Here is a 16,154-nt window from a genome sequence, read left to right on the forward strand (position 1 = left end):
TTCACCAGCTTCACCACAACAGCCCACAACGCTATGGGTCTCCCCTCCGCCGCCGCCGCCGCCGCCGCCGCCGCACCCGGCAGCGTCCCCGCGAACGAGCAAGACATCCTGCAGCGGCTTATTGCGATCCGTGAGCGCATGTCCGTGCTCAAGAAGGACCGCTCGACTTACCTCAAGTCCTCCGACATCGCGTCCGTGTATGAGCAGCTCATTGCAGAAATCCGCAAGATCAACCGCATCCGCGAGGACCCGAGCCTCGTCCACGAGCATAACAGAGTCGACGTCGTGCTTGACGACGTCTTCCAGTTACTCTCACTCTCCTTCCTCACCGTTGGCCTCACCCGGACGGCCCCCGCAACGTACGCCTCGCTGTCCACTGTCAAGGTAAACGAACCACCCGTCGGGAGCGTGTCACGACCCTGTACTCACACACTTGCCCCTCCCAGCGCCTTCTAGAGCATCTCAAGGAAAGTAAAGCATACTCCCTCTCCGACCTAAAGCCCATCAACGACCGTCTTGGCGAGATCCAGAACATCATCGACCGCGATGCCGACTCCGAGTCCGAGGACGTGATCAAGCTGATCCGCGCCAAGTGGACGCTATGCGGTGGGTATTCACATTCAGGCCGTGTTTGTGCTGGATAAACTGACGATTTATTTCTCCAGAGGCCCAGCTGATGGAGCTTCAAGCCTCGCTCTCTGTCGTATCCCCGGAGTGAGTCTTCCTGTTTATGTCCGCCGTTAGCACCTGATCCAGCTATATCCTAACCTCATTAGCCTCGAGCCATTACTGCAGAAACTAGTTACCATTCGACGACAGATCGTTTCTGTCGGCTCGCGTCCGAAGCTGAACGTTACCGAACTCAAAGCTCTCAGCGACGAGCTGCGCCAGATCGAGAGCACGCGTGTAGACGGCAACTTTCTGTCCCCGGACGGTAGTATTCCCGATGGCCAAAACGTGCTCAACGGATTGCTAGAGGAGTGCCACACCGTGTTGAACGACTTTTCTGCGCGCAGCGATCTTGTCGCGCCGAGTCTCCGGAAGCTATACGATCAGTTACTCGAGATGAAGAACCAGCTCGAGAGCATGATGCTCACGCACCGTTGGACGCTACGTGAGACGGATTTATATAACTTCCAACAGAAGCTTCAGGCTATCGACGATATGCGCGTCGGCGGATCATTCGTTGACAAGAGCGGCAACGCGCCGGAAGGACAGGCGGTGCGTGTGCGTTCTGCTGGGTACTAGCGGATAAATACTGACATTTTGGTGTAGGTACTGCTATACCTGCTGCGTAGATGCTACGCCTTGATATATAGACTTCTTGTCTCTAGCGAGCCAGTATCAGAAGGTGCGCTGCGAGTTTTCTTTGTTGACTTTATTCCTTCTAACAGCTCCATCTCCTCAGCTCTTATGCCCATTCAGAACCAGCTAAGCACCGTGCGGAGATGCCTAATGGAAGTCAAGCGCATGGGTGGGCTGTCCTCGGCGCGAGAACTGTATCCGTACCAGATGAAGCTGGCTTCGATCGACAATATGCGGGTGGATGGCAAATTCATGATTGGTGACGCGATTCCTGAAGGACAAGGCTTACTAAAGTATGTTGCATGGAGTGATTTAGTACGAAAAAGTATATGACTAACGACATTCTGATAGTGCTTTGCTTGCTGAGGTGTGTATTTGACGATGGTGGCTACGTGCCGTGCACTAACATTATTTATAGTGCTTCGATCTGTGCCACGAGCTGCGTGTTGAAATGGACGATGCCGAGGAATGAGCTGGATCTGGATCATAGGTTGGGGTTGTTTTTATGGCCGGGATGTGGGATTTTCCGTTATTTTGCAAGTTTGTGTCTTTTGTTTTTGCCCGTACATAATAGTTTCTTCTGAAACTAAGGTCTTTATTGCTACTTGAGCGTTAATGCTTTCGCAGCAGATGTATTAATACACCATATGTCCTGTAATCTCGACTGAATCGCGGGAGAGTTTTCAGATCACGTGGAAGAGAGCCCTAGGCTCAAACACTCGCCGCGACGCCTTAGTCGCGCCTCCAACGTCCCCCCATCGCCAAGTTCTGAGTTTCCCGCGATCTTGACAGCATTCGCATGTGTCCTGGAGCACCATAGGCCCGATTGCGTTTTCCGACAGACTAACTATCTGCACGCGAGGCTCGAACGAGGATCTTTGATGCAAGCTCCAGCAGACGAAGCAGAGCAGCCGCGACGGCGGTTGGTGGAGGAGGAGGGGGAAGGGGAGACGAAGACGGCGTCGGATGAGTCGGATAAGAGCGCGGCGGAGGACGAGCTTGTGGCTTCGTCCTCGGCGTCGTCGACGACCACGACGGTGGCGGACGGCGACGATGACATGTCTGCGCGCGGCACCGCGCTGGAGACGGCGAGCTCAACGACCACACCGACAGGACACGATGATTCGGCCGCGCAGGATATGTCGGCGAGCGAAGCAGTGGCTCTGGTCACATCATTGAAGGTGGAGAAGGAGAGACTGCTTGCACAGGTTACAACGCTCACAACCGCCGCCGCCGACGAGCGCGAGCAGCGCGCGAGGGAGAAATCCGAGCTCGAAGCCCGCGTCACAAAGGCAGAACAAGAACGTGCCTCATTCGAGAGCCAGTACAAGGGACTGCTTAACCGCGTGTCACATATCCGCGCGAGCCTCGGCGACCGATTAAAGGCCGACTCGGACGAGATCGCGCGGCAAAAGACGAATATCGAGTACCTCGAGCAAAAGTGCAAGGCGCTCTCGGAGACGATCACTGCGCTGCAGCAAGAGGTCATCACGTCTTCCGATGAAGCAGATAAGCTCTCGCATGAGCTTGCCACGCTGCGGCAGTCCTCACTGGCCGCGCAGGAACAGGCATCGCGTGAGCAGACCGAGGCTATCGCGAAAGACAAACGCATGCAGAAACAACTCCAGGAAGCGCAGCGGTCAGCAGAGGACTGGCAAGTCATTGCGACCGAGGAGAAAACGATGCGGAGTGCTGCCACTGAACGTGCGATTGAGCTCGAGGAGCAGCTCAAGAGTCAAAAAGCAATGTATGAGGGCGCGATCGCGCAGAGCGAGCAGGCGGTTAAGATCACGTCAGGACTAAGGCGTGCAATTGAGGATCTACAGGAAGAGCGGAAGACGGAGTTGCATGATGTTGTGGAGAAGATGCAGGCGCAGATCGATATGCTCACGGAGGAGCGAGCAAGGCTTACCGAGGAGGCTGAGAAGTTTCGGAACGAGCTTGAAACTGCGAACCAGGATCTGGAGCGGATGCGGCCATTTGAGAAGGAAGTGAAGGAGAAAACGTTGCTTATTGGCAAGCTGCGGCACGAGGGTATGTCCATCATCATCCTCCCTGCCTCTTTACGTGTGTCGCTAACAAAACCAGCCGTGATCCTGAACGAGCATCTCACGAAAGCACTACGCGTTCTCAAGCGCGGCGGTCCTGATGAAAATGTCGACCGCCAACTGATTACGAACTTGCTGCTCTCATTTCTGAGTCTTCCGCGCAGCGACACAAAGCGCTTCGAGGTCCTGCAGCTCATTGCAGCGTGTTTGTCGTGGAATGAGGAGCAAAAAACCACAGCAGGACTCGTGCGCCCGGGTGGCGGTGCTGCGACCACTACACATACATCACTATTATCACATTTGCCGACAGCGTCGGCAGCTACGTCACCGGTCGAGATGCATGGCGGACCGTTGAGTCCTGGCTAAGCCTCCGACGACGTGGTATGCATATTAAATTCAACACAACTGTTTCTTTTTCGCTGTATCATATATCATCCCCCTGTTAATTTTTGGTTGGTTAGTTTAGCGGGTTATTCATGGCACTTCCTTGTGATTTTTTGCTCCGTGTTTTTGGCTCCTCAGTGTGTTTGTAGTTTGAGCCGCAAATTTGTCACATCCAGGAGAGTCGCAATAAAAATCATCATATAATAGCTGTTTGCTACTCTTTATTGTCAGTTATATATTGAAACACCAAGTGAGAGTACTGCGAAACTGCAGTCATAAATGTACGTGTGCCTTGGCTGTGCGGAGCTACTTCTTCTGGGAAGCAATGCGCTCGCTGAGCCAGGCCATGTTCTGTGCAGTAGTTAGACACGCCAGGTATAGCTACACGGTACAAGATGGTTAAACTCACGAGAGCCTTGTCGAAGGTGCCCTTGACACCAGGGGAGGCGATCAAGTTAGTGGCCCAAGTGTGGAAGTACTAGAACATATGTCAGTAGGAAAGTACACACAAAATGTGCACTTGTGCGGGCTACTGACGCTGTACTTAGGATCGCTGCATTATATATGTTAGCCGATTTTTGGCAATTGTTATAGATGATAAGTGGAACGCACGTGGACAACTTCTCAAGGATTTCCTTGGCGGCATACTCAGACTCGAGGACCATATAGATCTATAGGATGTGAGTAAATCGCCCATGGATAATGTAAAATACGATGCACATACACGGCTAACGAACGGCGCAATCAAGATCTCGGCTAGATTCAGCAGTCAGCCCTCTGCAGCCCTCCGCCAAAATATGCATCATAACTAGCAGAACCTACGGAGCAATGGGTGGTCAGATCCGCCGAAGAATGGCTTAGCGTTGATCAGGTATGGCTCGAATTTATCGATCGCATCAAAGATCTTAGCGAGTGCGCCAAAGTTTCCGCCAAAGGCGGTCTCGCGATAGATGCCAAACACATTCTCCATGAAGCGGTCGGCCATCAGGCGGGACTGCGCGCGGACGAAAGGGTCACTGGCGTGGAGCTTGGCTGGTAATGGTGTTAGAGATGTGTGCAGTGAGAAGCAATTGGAAAAAGTCATGCATACCCTCAGGAAAGAGATCGGCGACAAACTAAGAGAGCAAGGTCATTTATGTAGGTGTTTGTATTGCAATTGAACGAAATGGTAGCTTACCTCAGTAGTAATGGCGCTCTCTATGAGGATATCATTACCGTACTTGAGGGTGGGCACTTTGCCTACAGTATCTTTAGCGATTGCGCGCGAATGACAGGCAGAGCACCACGAAGCGCACTTACCGCCGGGATTGACCTCTTTCAAAAACCACTCGGGCTTGTTCTTGAGGTCGATTTCGATATACTCGAACTCGACATTGGCCTGGGTGAGCACGATCCAAGTGCGCGCGGCCCAGGGGCAACTGGATTAGATATAAATTGATAAGCGGGTCGCCGGGAGAGGAATAGTGAGCGGAGAGACGCACATGACGCAGGAATAGAGCTTGATGGGTTTCGGGGGAACGAGCTTGGTGAGTGCGGAGGCCATTGTGTGAGAGTGGAGTATGTGTGGTGAATTGCGGGCGACGGCGGTGAAGGATGTGGGGAAGACGGCGAAGGCGTGAACGATCAGAGTGGAAGGCGCGTTGGAGCGGGTATTGGTAATCCATCGCAAAGTGGACCCTGGCGCCGTTTCTGTCCTTCTCCCCGCGCGACGACGTCATCATTGCCATCCTCGTCCATCCCTACCGACTAATCGCTTATACCATCAGCAAACTAGGGTATCGACGAGGTCAAGAGTGAACATATCGATTCCCACCGCGGGTAGCTGGCACCTGGTTCATCCCGCTGTTGAACGAGTCGACGTTGGTATCGGGTGCTCCGGTAGGCTCGGCGGCGTTTTGTGCACTCGTCTGCACCAGCACGTCGTGTTATTGCTCTTCGACGCCGATCGGCGTCCAAAACGATGATGTGCGTCATATGGTTAAAATCCGATGCGAGCCGTACACTTGCAGTACTGTGCTGTGTCGACAAAGAATGGCGGGTATCTGCGCAGGTCATGCCTGCCTGATCACCGTAACAACAGACGACGTTCAACAGACATAGCGAAAGCTCAAGGCTCCACGAAGATGTAAAAGATGCTAAATGTCATAAACTTATTGCACTTTTATGTCCACGCCTATAACAGCATGGGGACTCGCCAGGGAGTGGGGTCCAGGATCGGAGTCAAGGGGGAACCTTGAATGCGTCGGAGTGTTTAACGCTCCGAGCTCCGCTATTCCACCGCACATTCGTCATACCCACGCTCGCTGCGCACCTGCACTCGCACAAGCCCCCTTCCATGAAATGCGAGAGGAGATTCGGATTTACTTATAACAACTATCTGACTGCTACTGCACATACCCACTCACCACTACTGCAACAAGAATGGTGCTGTTGACTGATATCCGCGAATCTAACAGTCGCATCGCGACAGAGTTGCCGGCAAAGCTCGTCGCTGTCTTTGTCGGCGGCACAAGCGGCATCGGTGAAACCACGATGAAGCAATTTGCAAAGAACGTCAAGGAGCCGCGCATCTATTTTGTCGGTCGCTCCGATACCGCCGCCGAGCGCATTAAGACCGAGCTTGCCGCGCTCAACCCGCATGGCGAGTATTTTTTCATCCAGTCCGATGTCAGCTTGATAAAGAACGTGGATAAAGTGTGCGACGAGATCAAGGAGCGTGAGACCGCGATCAACGTTCTCTGCGTCAGTGCTGGTACGTTGGTGATGGACAAGCGCACAAGCGAAGATTTGCCGTATTTCACCGCTCTGGGGCTATACTCGCGTTTGAGATTCGTTGAGAACTTGCTGCCGCTTATCGAGAAGGCAACGTCGTTGCGACGTGTACTGTCGGTTCTGATTGGCACCAGTGAGGGCGATATTGATCGCAACGACCTATCCGGCGAGAGTTTGAGTATTTTACGAGGCAGACAACATCGGGCTTCCATGATGACTTTTGGGCTGGAGGCTCTGGCTAAGAAGGCGCCTTCTGTGGCGTTTGTCCACGACTATCCCGGTATTGTGAAAACACAGCTCGGACGGGATACCAAGGGCGTTATTATGGCTATTATTACTGTACTCTTCCTTGCATTTGCTGCCTTCATAAGAATACCGATTGACGAAACCGGCGAACGGCATTTATTTTTTCTCACAAGCGCCAGATTTCCCGCTTTGAGCGAGCCCGAGACCGCGGCTGGCGTCGCGCTCGGCAAGGATGTGTCTGTGGCTCTTGGGAGCAACGGCGAGCCGGGCAGCGGTGTATACTCGATCGATTATAACGGCGAAACTGGCAGCCCCAAGACTTTTGAGCTCTTGGGGAAACTTCGGAAGGAGGGTGTAAGAGAGCAGGTGTGGCAGTACCTGGAGGAAGTGTTCACGAGAATCACCGAGAGTGCTTCCGCGTAGACAAATGAGAGAGATTATTCAAGATGCCGTCGCAACAGCTTGTAAGTGAGGGCTTGACGGAATCGCATATCCATCAATTTCAACATTGTGAGAGCAATGTACTTTCAATAATCAAATTCCCGCCTCATGACAAGCTCGAACATCTCAGCAGACACGGTTCCAAGAAAATCGCAGTTAGTGGGGCTATTCCACAGGTCGTAGGCATGTTCGAGTGTAGCTAAGAATTGGGTATTGTACCCAAGTAGCAATATTGAACACGTCGCGAAGCAACTCTCCAAACGCTGTCCTCCCTTTACCAACTGCATTACGACAGGATCGTCGCACGATGCGCACAATGCTACGACCATTACTGTTGTCGCTGATTGCCATGCTGCTGGCCAGCGCGCGTCACGCGCAGGCGACCGCGTTGACGTACAGCGTGTCTGCGAACGAACGCGCGTGCTTCTACGCGCTGATCAAGGACGCCGGCGCCAAAGTTGCGTTCTACTTTGCCGTGCGTGCTGACTTCTGTCTTCTGCTGCGAGGGAGCGCGAGTTAATTTCCTGTGTAGGTTCAAAGCGGCGGCTCGTTCGACATTGACTACACCGTCACCTCGCCGAGTCTGAAAGTTATCGTTGAAGGCGAGAAGGAACGTCAGGGCGACTTTGTTTTCACGGCAAACGAGATCGGCGAATATCGCTTCTGCTTCCTGAACGAGATGTCGACCTTCGCCGAGAAACTCGTCGACTTTGAAATCGCGGTCGAGAACGAGGACCGCGCGGTGCTACCTGTAAAGCAGGCCGGCGGGGATCAACAGGAGGCTTCAATGATCGAGAACAGCATACACTCCTTGTCCGGCAAGCTCACCTCGATCTCGCGCACGCAAAAGTACTTCCGCACTCGGGAAAATCGGAACTTCGCTACAGTCAGATCGACGGAGTCTCGTATTTTCTACTTTAGCTTTGTCGAAGTGCTTGCTATCGTCGTCATGGCGCTCGGTCAGGTTGCCGTTGTCCAGTTCTTCTTCACCGGTGGTATGTTTTTCTCTACTACTTGCCAATCTGTCCTTCTCACTAATGAGTTCATCTAGCTCGCAAGGGATTCGTTTAGATAAGCCATTGTAAAATATAGTTATTTGTTATTATTTCCTTGTGGATGGCATCTATGTTTTGCAATGCTATCACTATATCTATACATCCTCTCACCGTTTCCATAGCTAAGCCGGGGATTAGACTAAGTGAAAACTTATACTCTGGTAGTTGTCCTAACATTCGCCCCCATCTCCCGTAATACAATAGAAGACACACTTGTAACCATACATGAACGCGCGACTGAGAAATACTTAGAAAAGTCGAATAGCGCTGTCTAGCGCTTGGCGCTGTTAGAGTTTCGAGCTAGCGTATTGATAGCGTCCAACTTCTCTTGTGACACACGGATCCTGTCGACGTTAGCACCCACTCTGAGGATCACAACCAGTAGATGACTTACGTATCATGGAGATTTTCTAGATCCTTGTTTAGTCTGTCGCGCTCAGCCATGAGACGCTGCTCCCACTGTCTGAATCGCTTCTCCTCGTTCTTGACCTGCTCGGTAAACCGCTTCTTCAGCGCCTCTTCCTCCTCTTTGAACTTTGGATTATCAAGCTTTCTCGGCCGCGCTTCGCCGAACTTGCGCGTTTCCATCTGCTGCACGCGGTACGCCTCGTAATGTTTCTCCTCAGTCGAGCATATTAAGTCAAGCATGAAGGTCCGTAGTAACAGGTTGCGTAGCTTCTGGAAGTCGCAGTGTTCCTCGTTCTCCACCTCAGCAACACCCCAGAGGTACTGGCGGCCCTTCACTATTCTGCCATCGGGGGTCTCGACGTCGTTTTCGCTCCCAATCACAGAGTATGGCACCGACGACTGACATGAAAGTTAGACACATTCTAGGCGAGGGCAGGATGCTAGGGGTACAGACAATAAGATCGCGAGCTATCGCCGCAACCTCGAGATCATCTTCCTCAATCGGTGGACAGTAAACGCTGATGCCCTGGGCGTCAATGGCGCTTCGGATCTAGATGCTGTTAGCTCAGCGAGCAGACGCCAAATCTGGGTTGAGCATACTCTCTCCTTGAACTTCAGGAGTTCAGACGTAGACAGAGTGTCTGCCTTTGCAATCACCGGGATCAAGTTGACGCGAGTACACAGCTTCTTCATGGCCTCAACATCAAGCGGCTTCAAAGTGTGTCCCGTGGGTCGGATAAAGTAGAGGCACGCGTGGATTCGCATGTCCATCTTATCCTCGCGGTGCGGCTGCTGCTCCTGGACCATGTAGCTTTCATGTTGGTCATCGAGAAACTCAGCAATAGGAGTCCACGCATCCTTGTTGTTAACATAGTCGCCAAAGCCAGGGGTGTCGATCACGGTTAACTTGATCTTGAAGCCGCGCTCCTCGAGCTCTGCACGCGTGATCTCAATCTCGACGGTCTTGCTAGTTTGCCGGGCATGACGACGGCGATTATCCGAGTATGGCTTGAGGGTAGTCGCAAACAGTGTGTTCACGAACGTAGTCTTGCCTGTGAACAGCCGCTTGTCAGTACTTCATCGCGCGACTCTCGTATTGTAGTTGAGTACCCAATCCAGATTCGCCGCAGACCATCAACGTAAATGCAGCGCCGCGCTTGAGCACAATTTTGCGCCTGTAAAGAAATGGTAGTGTTAACAGCGAGGTCAGATAGCGTAGGCAGCACACGAGGGGTAGCGAGAGACGCGTCGCGTCTATGTCGCGTCTCCTACGCGTCGTACAAACGGGCAGTTAACTGAGGGCACACGCACCTTTGCTCGGGGAGCGTGATGATGCCGATCTGTGACGGGGTGTTGTTGTACTGTTCGGGTGTCATTGTGCGGAGAAGTGAAGAGGATATGGGAGAGGGGAGTGAGGTGGGGAGAACAAGGAGAAGGGGAACGGCGAACGGCGAGCAGGTAAAGGGGCGGTTTCGTGTGCGTGAAGTAGTGACCAAAATAGCAGAATCCTGTGGGATAGAAGCGACCGTGTTAATATGGGGCTCGTGTTGTGCGACCGCTTGTGAGCAGCGACTGGCGCACGCTCGCGTACATAGTAACTGTAGTGTTCGTAACATTATTCTCTCTTTCGCGCCTTCGCTACTTCAACTATTATTCAAGCCCGATGAATATTTCGGTGTCACTTTGACACTTGATTATTTTCATGGACTGCGGAGCACGTCGCTTCTGACTGACGCAATTCTCTCAACATTATCCGCCAACGAACGGAGCGCGAGTAGGCTATTCCCCCGCCTAGCTGCCTTCTTGGGGTTCTACTCTGAGTAAACTGTGTCTTCTTCCTCATATCAAATCCATATATATGTCATTTACTTTCGAAATCTTGAGATAGACACATGTCAGCAGAACTACATCTCGCCAATCGGCTGAGGCAGTTTCTTGTTTACGCTTCCATTTACCTACACCGCGTTTTCTTAGCCGGTTGCGCTTCAGCTTGATTTAGTTTCTGATCGGACCGCTCTATCATCGTATTTTCTTTTCTCGAATAATATACTGTTTCTGTGCTCTACTTTGCATTGTTCGTCGACTCACTTTTGCAACCATAAGAGGTACTCTGTAGTGTCGCACAAACACACTGTTTGATACAGGCATGGCTGAGCCTGTGCCACCTGGTGCGCCATCCGCGTCTTCAATAGCGAATGCCGTTGAGTCAGAGCGCTCTTTCGTCACAGTTCTCATGCGACGGGCTCTGGAGCTTCATGGTCCTTGAAAGACTAGTCGGTGTATACTCCTTCCTAAGGAGGTCCGGCAGGTTGACCAACGGCGCGAGACGCCATTTGTTCCATACCAGCGGGTGACGAAGGAAAACACAATATGAGTGGGGCCAGCTAGGGGGCAGGAAGCTGGCGAGACCCGTACAAGACAGCGACCAGATATCTATGAGACCGCACATACATGACACCATAGACAACAGCCATGTCCACGCAAGCTTATGGCAAGACTCAGCAGGACTTTTACGGCTGTTCTACTAGCTAGTACACAAGGATTAATATGAATCCAATCAATCTGGACGGCACTCGCTTCGAGAAGCGACACTACATCGACGTGACGAGTTCACTTCTACGCAGTACGATCAGGAGTTCTGCCCGGCAGAACAATCGACACGAGCGCTTGCACGTCTTTAGCTATCTATGTGTGTGCAGTTAAGTTCTGTGCAACAAGACCCTGGGTTATACACGACACTGCAAGCCGTCGCAGCACTTGTCTGACCGGCATTTGATTTCGAGAACTCGTTGCAGCACTTCTGAATATGCTAGCATTCTTCACTTTACACTGCATCAACGGCAAATCACTCTGATTGGCGGCTGCACCTTATAATATCTCCTTCACATACAACAATCAGCTGTCTCTGCAAACATATGGTCGCCTCTTGGAACCACAAATGTACATGATGATTTTTTGGGCATATGGACGGCTGGAGGTCGAAAATGGGGTGGGATGGGACATGGATTAGGATATTCATACGTGTGACACATCTCGAGAATTAGGATAGCTTATGGGATGCGTACGGTTGGACAATTATAACGAATATATAATAGATCTTAGCCACGATCATTGATATGCCAATCTGACACATTAATTATGAGTAGCGGGATCCTGGGTGCAATAGAAGAATATGACAATAACTATTAAACAGATCTAGAATAAGTATGCATGAAAATTAGGCATATAAGAAGATAAACAGACAACTCCCTTATAGACAAGTTTAAACTGGATTGACGAGGGTGTCATCAGTAGTGCCCCCCTCATAACGCCGTCCCATGATCAGCTATCCAAATGACTTTTCGTTTCAAAAAAGCAAAACCGAGAAATATACAGGTGAGATCAGGATACCAATATACAAAACCAATCTAGAAGATCATAGGGAGTGCACTGAGGACAGAGCGAGTCCTATGCTGATGATGCATGAGGATGCGAGAAGGGCATGGGAAGTGAAGGTGTGGGCGCTAGCGGCGCCTGAGGATGTGGATGTTGATGCTGTAGCTGCTGCGGCAGCTATGGCTGAGCTTTCGGCGGCAGACGTTGAGTCGGTCGTCGTAACGGAAGTCGACACGAAGGAGGAACCACAAGTGTCGTCGATGACGTCGGCGGCGGAAAGATAGGTGCGTGAGATGGCGAGCGAAGAGTTTCCGGCGTAGTTTGCAAAGATTGACATGATATTCTGCGAGCATGTGGAGCATGTAGGGTCCGTCTCGTTCGGGAGCGACACGTCCAGCGGGAGGTAGTAGAGGTACGAGTCCGCAACGCTGGTGGTGTTCGTGGCCGACTCGACGTAGCAGTACGAGCCTTCCTCGCTCTGGAGGCAGCCGGTGGTATAGAGCATGTAGTACGACGTGAAGGCGTTGTATGCTTCGGTGACGAGTGGGTTCTGCAGTTCGTAGTCGGCTGCGCAGTTGGACGAGTTGACGAGCTGTTCGCCGTAGCTGTCCATGACGGCGCGGCAGGCGGTCGCGTTTACGGAACAGATTTCGTCCATCGTGCTTGAGATCTTGAATGCGCCTTGCTTGATGATCTGAAAGAATGAGTTCGACGTCTGTGGTTTGTCGCCGTTAGCAATTCTCGCCAACATCAACTATCTGCAAAGAGCACACGAACCTGTAGGTAAAAAGAGAACGGATAGCACTGGATGAACTCATCGTCGTCGAGAAACGTCTCGATAAACGTGGGACACGAGGACTCGGTGAAGTTCTTGCCGAGACCGGAGTCGAACGCTGTCGGCATGGAGTTGTCGCTGTCAGAGCTGTTCGAGCTGTCACGGCGCCAGATGACGTTCGCTAAGGTTGACGGGGTGCGTGGACGTGCTCGCGGCGTGCGGAACAAGTTCTGACGCCCGTGTGGCCGCAACGTGTCGGTATGGCGGGCGCCGCCACTGCCGTCGACAGCGCGCTGGTCACGGACGGCGGCGGCGGCAAAGCACGCGCAACAGAGGGCCGCTGCGATCTGGAGGAGGAGCAGGGCCCGTGGGAGCAGCATGGCAAGTGCGGGGAAAGGAGGAGCAAAAACAAGCCAAGCAGCGCGGGAACAGGGGGATCAGCAGCGGGAGAAGCGCGCGCGCCAGACGGCCGGCATTATATATCGACACGGCGGAGGAGGAAGCGGGGGCCGAAAAACTGGGCAGTGGAGATGGGCTGAGCGAACGAGAACTCCTTTCGCTCTTGGTTCCGGCAAGAGTGCGCTAAATTAAGAAAGCACTCTACTCTAACTCGAGCACAAGAAGGCAGAGAGCCAAGACAGTCCGGCCCTCCGCATACGCAGGGCACCCCTCGCCGGCGATTTTCTCCGATCACCTGCCACTTCTGACTGGCTGCGCTGTCAGCCGGCTGGCATGGCCTGTCAGGCTCTGTCAACACTTTCCCCGGCCAGGGCGGGCGCGCACGCAAAGCAAAATATATACAAACACATAGAGCTCCGGCCCACGACTGCATTCCGCACTCCCTGACTCTCTCCCCTTTCTCCGTTTTTAGCCCTCCATCTCGCACCCGCATCTTGCAGCGCGCCGTCGCCGCCAAGCCATCCCGGCTACTGTTTCCGGTGATAGCTTGCTGCATGTTCGCACGTGCCGCGGCGCACGTGCATGCAGATTGCAGATTTACCGATCTTGCTCCTCGTCCGTCTCCATCACGGGCCCCCTGTACTCGTAATCCTCCTCGTCATCGTCATCTCGCCGCACCGCCCGCCCCCCAAACCGCGCACGCCACTCGTCCAACACGTCTGTGTGGGGATCCGCGTCCTCAATAATGTCGCCCAACGACTCCGCGCCGACCGACCGGTCGCCGTCATCGTCGGCGAAACGCGCCATCGCCTCGTCGTAGTCGAACTCGTCCACGTCGTCCGCGTCCATGTCGAACTCGTCCTCGGCTTTGTTTCCCGGACGCAGCACACCCCTGCCATCCTCGATGCCGGACGAACTGTCGGCGTCCTCCTCCTCCGGGTAGTCGTTCTTGTAGAAGTCCTCTGCGTTTGAATCCTCATCCTCGCTGCCGGGCACGTCCGAGTCCTCATCCATCTCGTCGTACACAAGATTCTCGAAGTCGTCGGACGAGTATAGCCTACGCTTGCATTAGCCAGTTGAAACGGCCAATATACGCACTGACAATGTCGAGCTCGGATCAACATGCGTCCAACCGGGATCTCGCGATCGCCAATACGTGAATGCATACATGCAAGGCGCGACTTGTGCGACTGTAAGTGTGTGTTTCTTTGTGTGCGTGCCTATGAAGCAACACTACACAAGCAAATGCGCGTCCTTACCATAATTTGCCTGCCCGAAGGTGCCATTCCGGATTCGCGGTTTCACATATCAGCGACCGCAAGGTGTCCCCACCAGTAAAACCCAGAGCCACTGTGCAGAATAGAAGAAAGCGTGGTAGAACCTACAGTAGTCCATACTGGCCACCGCTCCAGGTATCGCCAAGCAGTTTCTCGCGGTAGTACACATCGTATACGTAGTCTTCGACTTCGACGTCTCCACTGACATCATCCGAAGTCGGTGCTTGCTTTTGCGTGCTCTCCAAGCGCTCGTTGAGTAGCCGTGCCTGTGCTTCGAACTGGGACTGTGTGTCGGCCAAATGCCGCGTCTTTAGAGCAGGCGACGCCGTGCCAGACTCCACATCTCGCGTCGCAGCCGGTGCATGATGCGCGTGTGGCCGCTTCAGCTTCTGCATCGGCTTCTCCTCGTTGTCGTGGTTCAGCTGAAGATAGCTATCCACCATCTTCTGCAGTTCGTCCTCTTTCGACGTCGGCATCGCTTGGTACGACCCCGACGGCGACAATGACATCGTGCTACTCCGCCGCCGGCGTTGCTGCTTCGCTTCGCGATCCTGGATCGGAATAGTGCGAGAGACTGGTGATATTATCGACCGCCGCGGCGGACTTTGCCCGAGGACTTTGACTTTTGGAATTTCTGGCGTTCGCGGCCTACGCGCCATGGGTTGGTCGTCCATCACAATGTCGGCCGCCAACACCGCCTTCTTTGATTGCGGCTGTCTAGCATCGACATCAGCAGATTCAGAGATTTGTCGCTTTCGTGTCGGGAAGTGGAATAAGCGCGCGGGATTCAATATTTCCCGCGCGCTCTGTAGAAACGACGAGCTGCTGGCGGTGACTGCTGCAGGAGACTGTTGCTGTAGCATGATCAGCCCAAGCACAAGACAAACTACATAAAGCATAGGACCATACCGAAGCAATCGCCGGTCCTTCAAGGAGAGTTATAGCGCCTGCACGTCGCGGCTGCTCCTCAGTCGCTGCTAGTTTAAATACTGTGCCACAAATAGTTAGTGACCTTGCCTTCCGTCCCACGACACACCCAGGACGGACGCACCATACGAATTCGTTCGACTTCGCTTTGTCGCAGTGTCCTGGCCAAGAACTAGACGACTTATGTCAGTACAAATGCCCATTCAGCTCACTCTTAGACTCTCACTCACGTAAAGCTTGCAACGGGTCCTGATTGCGCTTGCGTTTGATACGCACTGTGTGTGGAGGTAATGGCGGGGACGACTGCCCCTGCGCGGTCGACATGCCTGCAAGCCTGCTAGCTCCGCCTTTCGTACGGCACTAGAATATTCAACGAAAGATCACAATGCAGCAGTTCTTTTTTCGTGCTGGCTGACGTCGACGTGGTGATATCGATGAGAGTGTCGAGCAGCCGTTGTTGTGTTTTGTGTTTGTTTGGGGTTCCCGCGCCGCGCGCGCGCTGCGCGATGACGCCAGACCTTGCGGAGAAGTAGCACGTGATACCAGTCACGAGCCGCTCGCGTGACTCCGGGCTCACGCGCGAAGCGACGTCTGTGACCATGTGCGTGATTCCGGGAACGTGGAACTAAGAGCATCGAGCATCGCGCGCAGGACCAGGCACGGCCCGATTCTGGGCCATGACGAAGACCTTGCTGGGCGGGCACGTCGCCGACGATGACATCGCTTTCGGGCTCATGCGGTT

The 16,154-nt window shown here is 53.2% G+C and overlaps 9 protein-coding genes across 9 annotated transcripts; 4 read left to right on the plus strand and 5 right to left on the minus strand.

The window, feature by feature from the left end:
• The first annotated feature begins 75 nt into the window (after positions 1-75).
• Positions 76-1,981, plus strand: V1518DRAFT_409473 (uncharacterized protein). Its single transcript, XM_066902378.1, has 8 exons — positions 76-384; positions 447-606; positions 666-714; positions 777-1,221; positions 1,276-1,351; positions 1,409-1,598; positions 1,657-1,672; positions 1,724-1,981. Exons 1-8 carry the CDS (start codon positions 139-141, stop codon positions 1,775-1,777), a joined length of 1,236 nt encoding a protein of 411 aa, XP_066762155.1. The 5' UTR covers positions 76-138; the 3' UTR covers positions 1,778-1,981.
• V1518DRAFT_409477 (uncharacterized protein) lies at positions 1,982-3,943 on the plus strand. Its single transcript, XM_066902379.1, has 2 exons — positions 1,982-3,339; positions 3,394-3,943. Exons 1-2 carry the CDS (start codon positions 2,187-2,189, stop codon positions 3,717-3,719), a joined length of 1,479 nt encoding a protein of 492 aa, XP_066762156.1. The 5' UTR covers positions 1,982-2,186; the 3' UTR covers positions 3,720-3,943.
• A 100-nt stretch (positions 3,944-4,043) lies between these two features.
• V1518DRAFT_369801 (thioredoxin-like protein) lies at positions 4,044-5,280 on the minus strand (the record flags this gene model as incomplete). The annotated part of the gene is made up of 10 exons (XM_066901296.1): positions 4,044-4,088; positions 4,147-4,215; positions 4,275-4,290; positions 4,350-4,408; positions 4,462-4,493; positions 4,560-4,769; positions 4,828-4,852; positions 4,915-4,976; positions 5,037-5,155; positions 5,219-5,280. The coding sequence occupies 10 exons, from the start codon at positions 5,278-5,280 to the stop codon at positions 4,044-4,046; spliced, it is 699 nt and encodes a 232-aa protein (XP_066762157.1).
• Positions 5,281-5,811: 531 nt separating this feature from the next.
• Positions 5,812-7,407, plus strand: V1518DRAFT_32664 (oxidoreductase andH). The gene has a single exon (XM_066901160.1). It carries the CDS (start codon positions 6,159-6,161, stop codon positions 7,176-7,178), a length of 1,020 nt encoding a protein of 339 aa, XP_066762158.1. The 5' UTR covers positions 5,812-6,158; the 3' UTR covers positions 7,179-7,407.
• On the plus strand, positions 7,321-8,319 carry V1518DRAFT_409487 (emp24/gp25L/p24 family/GOLD-domain-containing protein). Its single transcript, XM_066902380.1, has 3 exons — positions 7,321-7,671; positions 7,729-8,191; positions 8,248-8,319. Exons 1-3 carry the CDS (start codon positions 7,504-7,506, stop codon positions 8,265-8,267), a joined length of 651 nt encoding a protein of 216 aa, XP_066762159.1. The 5' UTR covers positions 7,321-7,503; the 3' UTR covers positions 8,268-8,319.
• Positions 8,279-10,170, minus strand: V1518DRAFT_409490 (septin). The gene is made up of 6 exons (XM_066902381.1): positions 9,971-10,170; positions 9,770-9,834; positions 9,260-9,711; positions 9,114-9,209; positions 8,646-9,058; positions 8,279-8,595 (listed from the first exon to the last, which is right to left on the minus strand). The coding sequence occupies exons 1-6, from the start codon at positions 10,033-10,035 to the stop codon at positions 8,523-8,525; spliced, it is 1,164 nt and encodes a 387-aa protein (XP_066762160.1). The 5' UTR covers positions 10,036-10,170; the 3' UTR covers positions 8,279-8,522.
• A 1,904-nt stretch (positions 10,171-12,074) lies between these two features.
• Positions 12,075-12,937, minus strand: V1518DRAFT_424739 (uncharacterized protein; the record flags this gene model as incomplete). The annotated part of the gene is made up of 2 exons (XM_066905874.1): positions 12,075-12,749; positions 12,812-12,937. 2 exons carry the CDS (start codon positions 12,935-12,937, stop codon positions 12,075-12,077), a joined length of 801 nt encoding a protein of 266 aa, XP_066762161.1.
• A 421-nt stretch (positions 12,938-13,358) lies between these two features.
• Positions 13,359-14,481, minus strand: V1518DRAFT_34318 (uncharacterized protein). Its single transcript, XM_066901190.1, has 3 exons — positions 13,915-14,481; positions 13,615-13,820; positions 13,359-13,546 (listed from the first exon to the last, which is right to left on the minus strand). Exons 1-3 carry the CDS (start codon positions 14,372-14,374, stop codon positions 13,529-13,531), a joined length of 684 nt encoding a protein of 227 aa, XP_066762162.1. The 5' UTR covers positions 14,375-14,481; the 3' UTR covers positions 13,359-13,528.
• A 108-nt stretch (positions 14,482-14,589) lies between these two features.
• On the minus strand, positions 14,590-15,736 carry V1518DRAFT_436326 (uncharacterized protein; the record flags this gene model as incomplete). Its single annotated transcript, XM_066906285.1, has 4 exons — positions 14,590-15,339; positions 15,395-15,474; positions 15,537-15,584; positions 15,643-15,736. 4 exons carry the CDS (start codon positions 15,734-15,736, stop codon positions 14,590-14,592), a joined length of 972 nt encoding a protein of 323 aa, XP_066762163.1.
• Between the last annotated feature and the right edge of the window lie 418 nt (positions 15,737-16,154).

The sequence above is a fragment of the Limtongia smithiae genome (genome assembly GCF_038497785.1).
Source record: "Limtongia smithiae strain NRRL Y-17922 unplaced genomic scaffold V1518scaffold_1, whole genome shotgun sequence".
NCBI lineage: Eukaryota > Fungi > Ascomycota > Lipomycetes > Lipomycetales > Lipomycetaceae > Limtongia > Limtongia smithiae.

Excerpts from the sequence above, each read along its gene's own strand:
- V1518DRAFT_32664 (XM_066901160.1), top strand. The coding sequence starts at position 6,159 with ATGGTGCTGTTGACTGATATCCGCGAATCTAACAGTCGCATCGCGACA.
- V1518DRAFT_409477 (XM_066902379.1), top strand. The coding sequence starts at position 2,187 with ATGCAAGCTCCAGCAGACGAAGCAGAGCAGCCGCGACGGCGGTTGGTG. Across the intron at positions 3,340-3,393 it reads TGGCAAGCTGCGGCACGAGG|CCGTGATCCTGAACGAGCAT; the intron begins GTATGTCCATCA and ends TAACAAAACCAG.
- V1518DRAFT_409473 (XM_066902378.1), top strand. The coding sequence starts at position 139 with ATGTCCGTGCTCAAGAAGGACCGCTCGACTTACCTCAAGTCCTCCGAC. Across the intron at positions 607-665 it reads CGCCAAGTGGACGCTATGCG|AGGCCCAGCTGATGGAGCTT; the intron begins GTGGGTATTCAC and ends TTATTTCTCCAG. Across the intron at positions 1,352-1,408 it reads TAGCGAGCCAGTATCAGAAG|CTCTTATGCCCATTCAGAAC; the intron begins GTGCGCTGCGAG and ends CCATCTCCTCAG.
- V1518DRAFT_34318 (XM_066901190.1), bottom strand. The coding sequence starts at position 14,374 with ATGCATTCACGTATTGGCGATCGCGAGATCCCGGTTGGACGCATGTTG. Across the intron at positions 13,821-13,914 it reads CACACAGACGTGTTGGACGA|GAGCAAGATCGGTAAATCTG; the intron begins GTGGCGTGCGCG and ends GAGACGGACGAG.
- V1518DRAFT_409487 (XM_066902380.1), top strand. The coding sequence starts at position 7,504 with ATGCGCACAATGCTACGACCATTACTGTTGTCGCTGATTGCCATGCTG. Across the intron at positions 7,672-7,728 it reads AAGTTGCGTTCTACTTTGCC|GTTCAAAGCGGCGGCTCGTT; the intron begins GTGCGTGCTGAC and ends TTTCCTGTGTAG. Across the intron at positions 8,192-8,247 it reads CCAGTTCTTCTTCACCGGTG|CTCGCAAGGGATTCGTTTAG; the intron begins GTATGTTTTTCT and ends GAGTTCATCTAG.
- V1518DRAFT_409490 (XM_066902381.1), bottom strand. The coding sequence starts at position 10,035 with ATGACACCCGAACAGTACAACAACACCCCGTCACAGATCGGCATCATC. Across the intron at positions 9,835-9,970 it reads ATCACGCTCCCCGAGCAAAG|GCGCAAAATTGTGCTCAAGC; the intron begins GTGCGTGTGCCC and ends ATTTCTTTACAG. Across the intron at positions 9,210-9,259 it reads TCCTGAAGTTCAAGGAGAGA|ATCCGAAGCGCCATTGACGC; the intron begins GTATGCTCAACC and ends AACAGCATCTAG.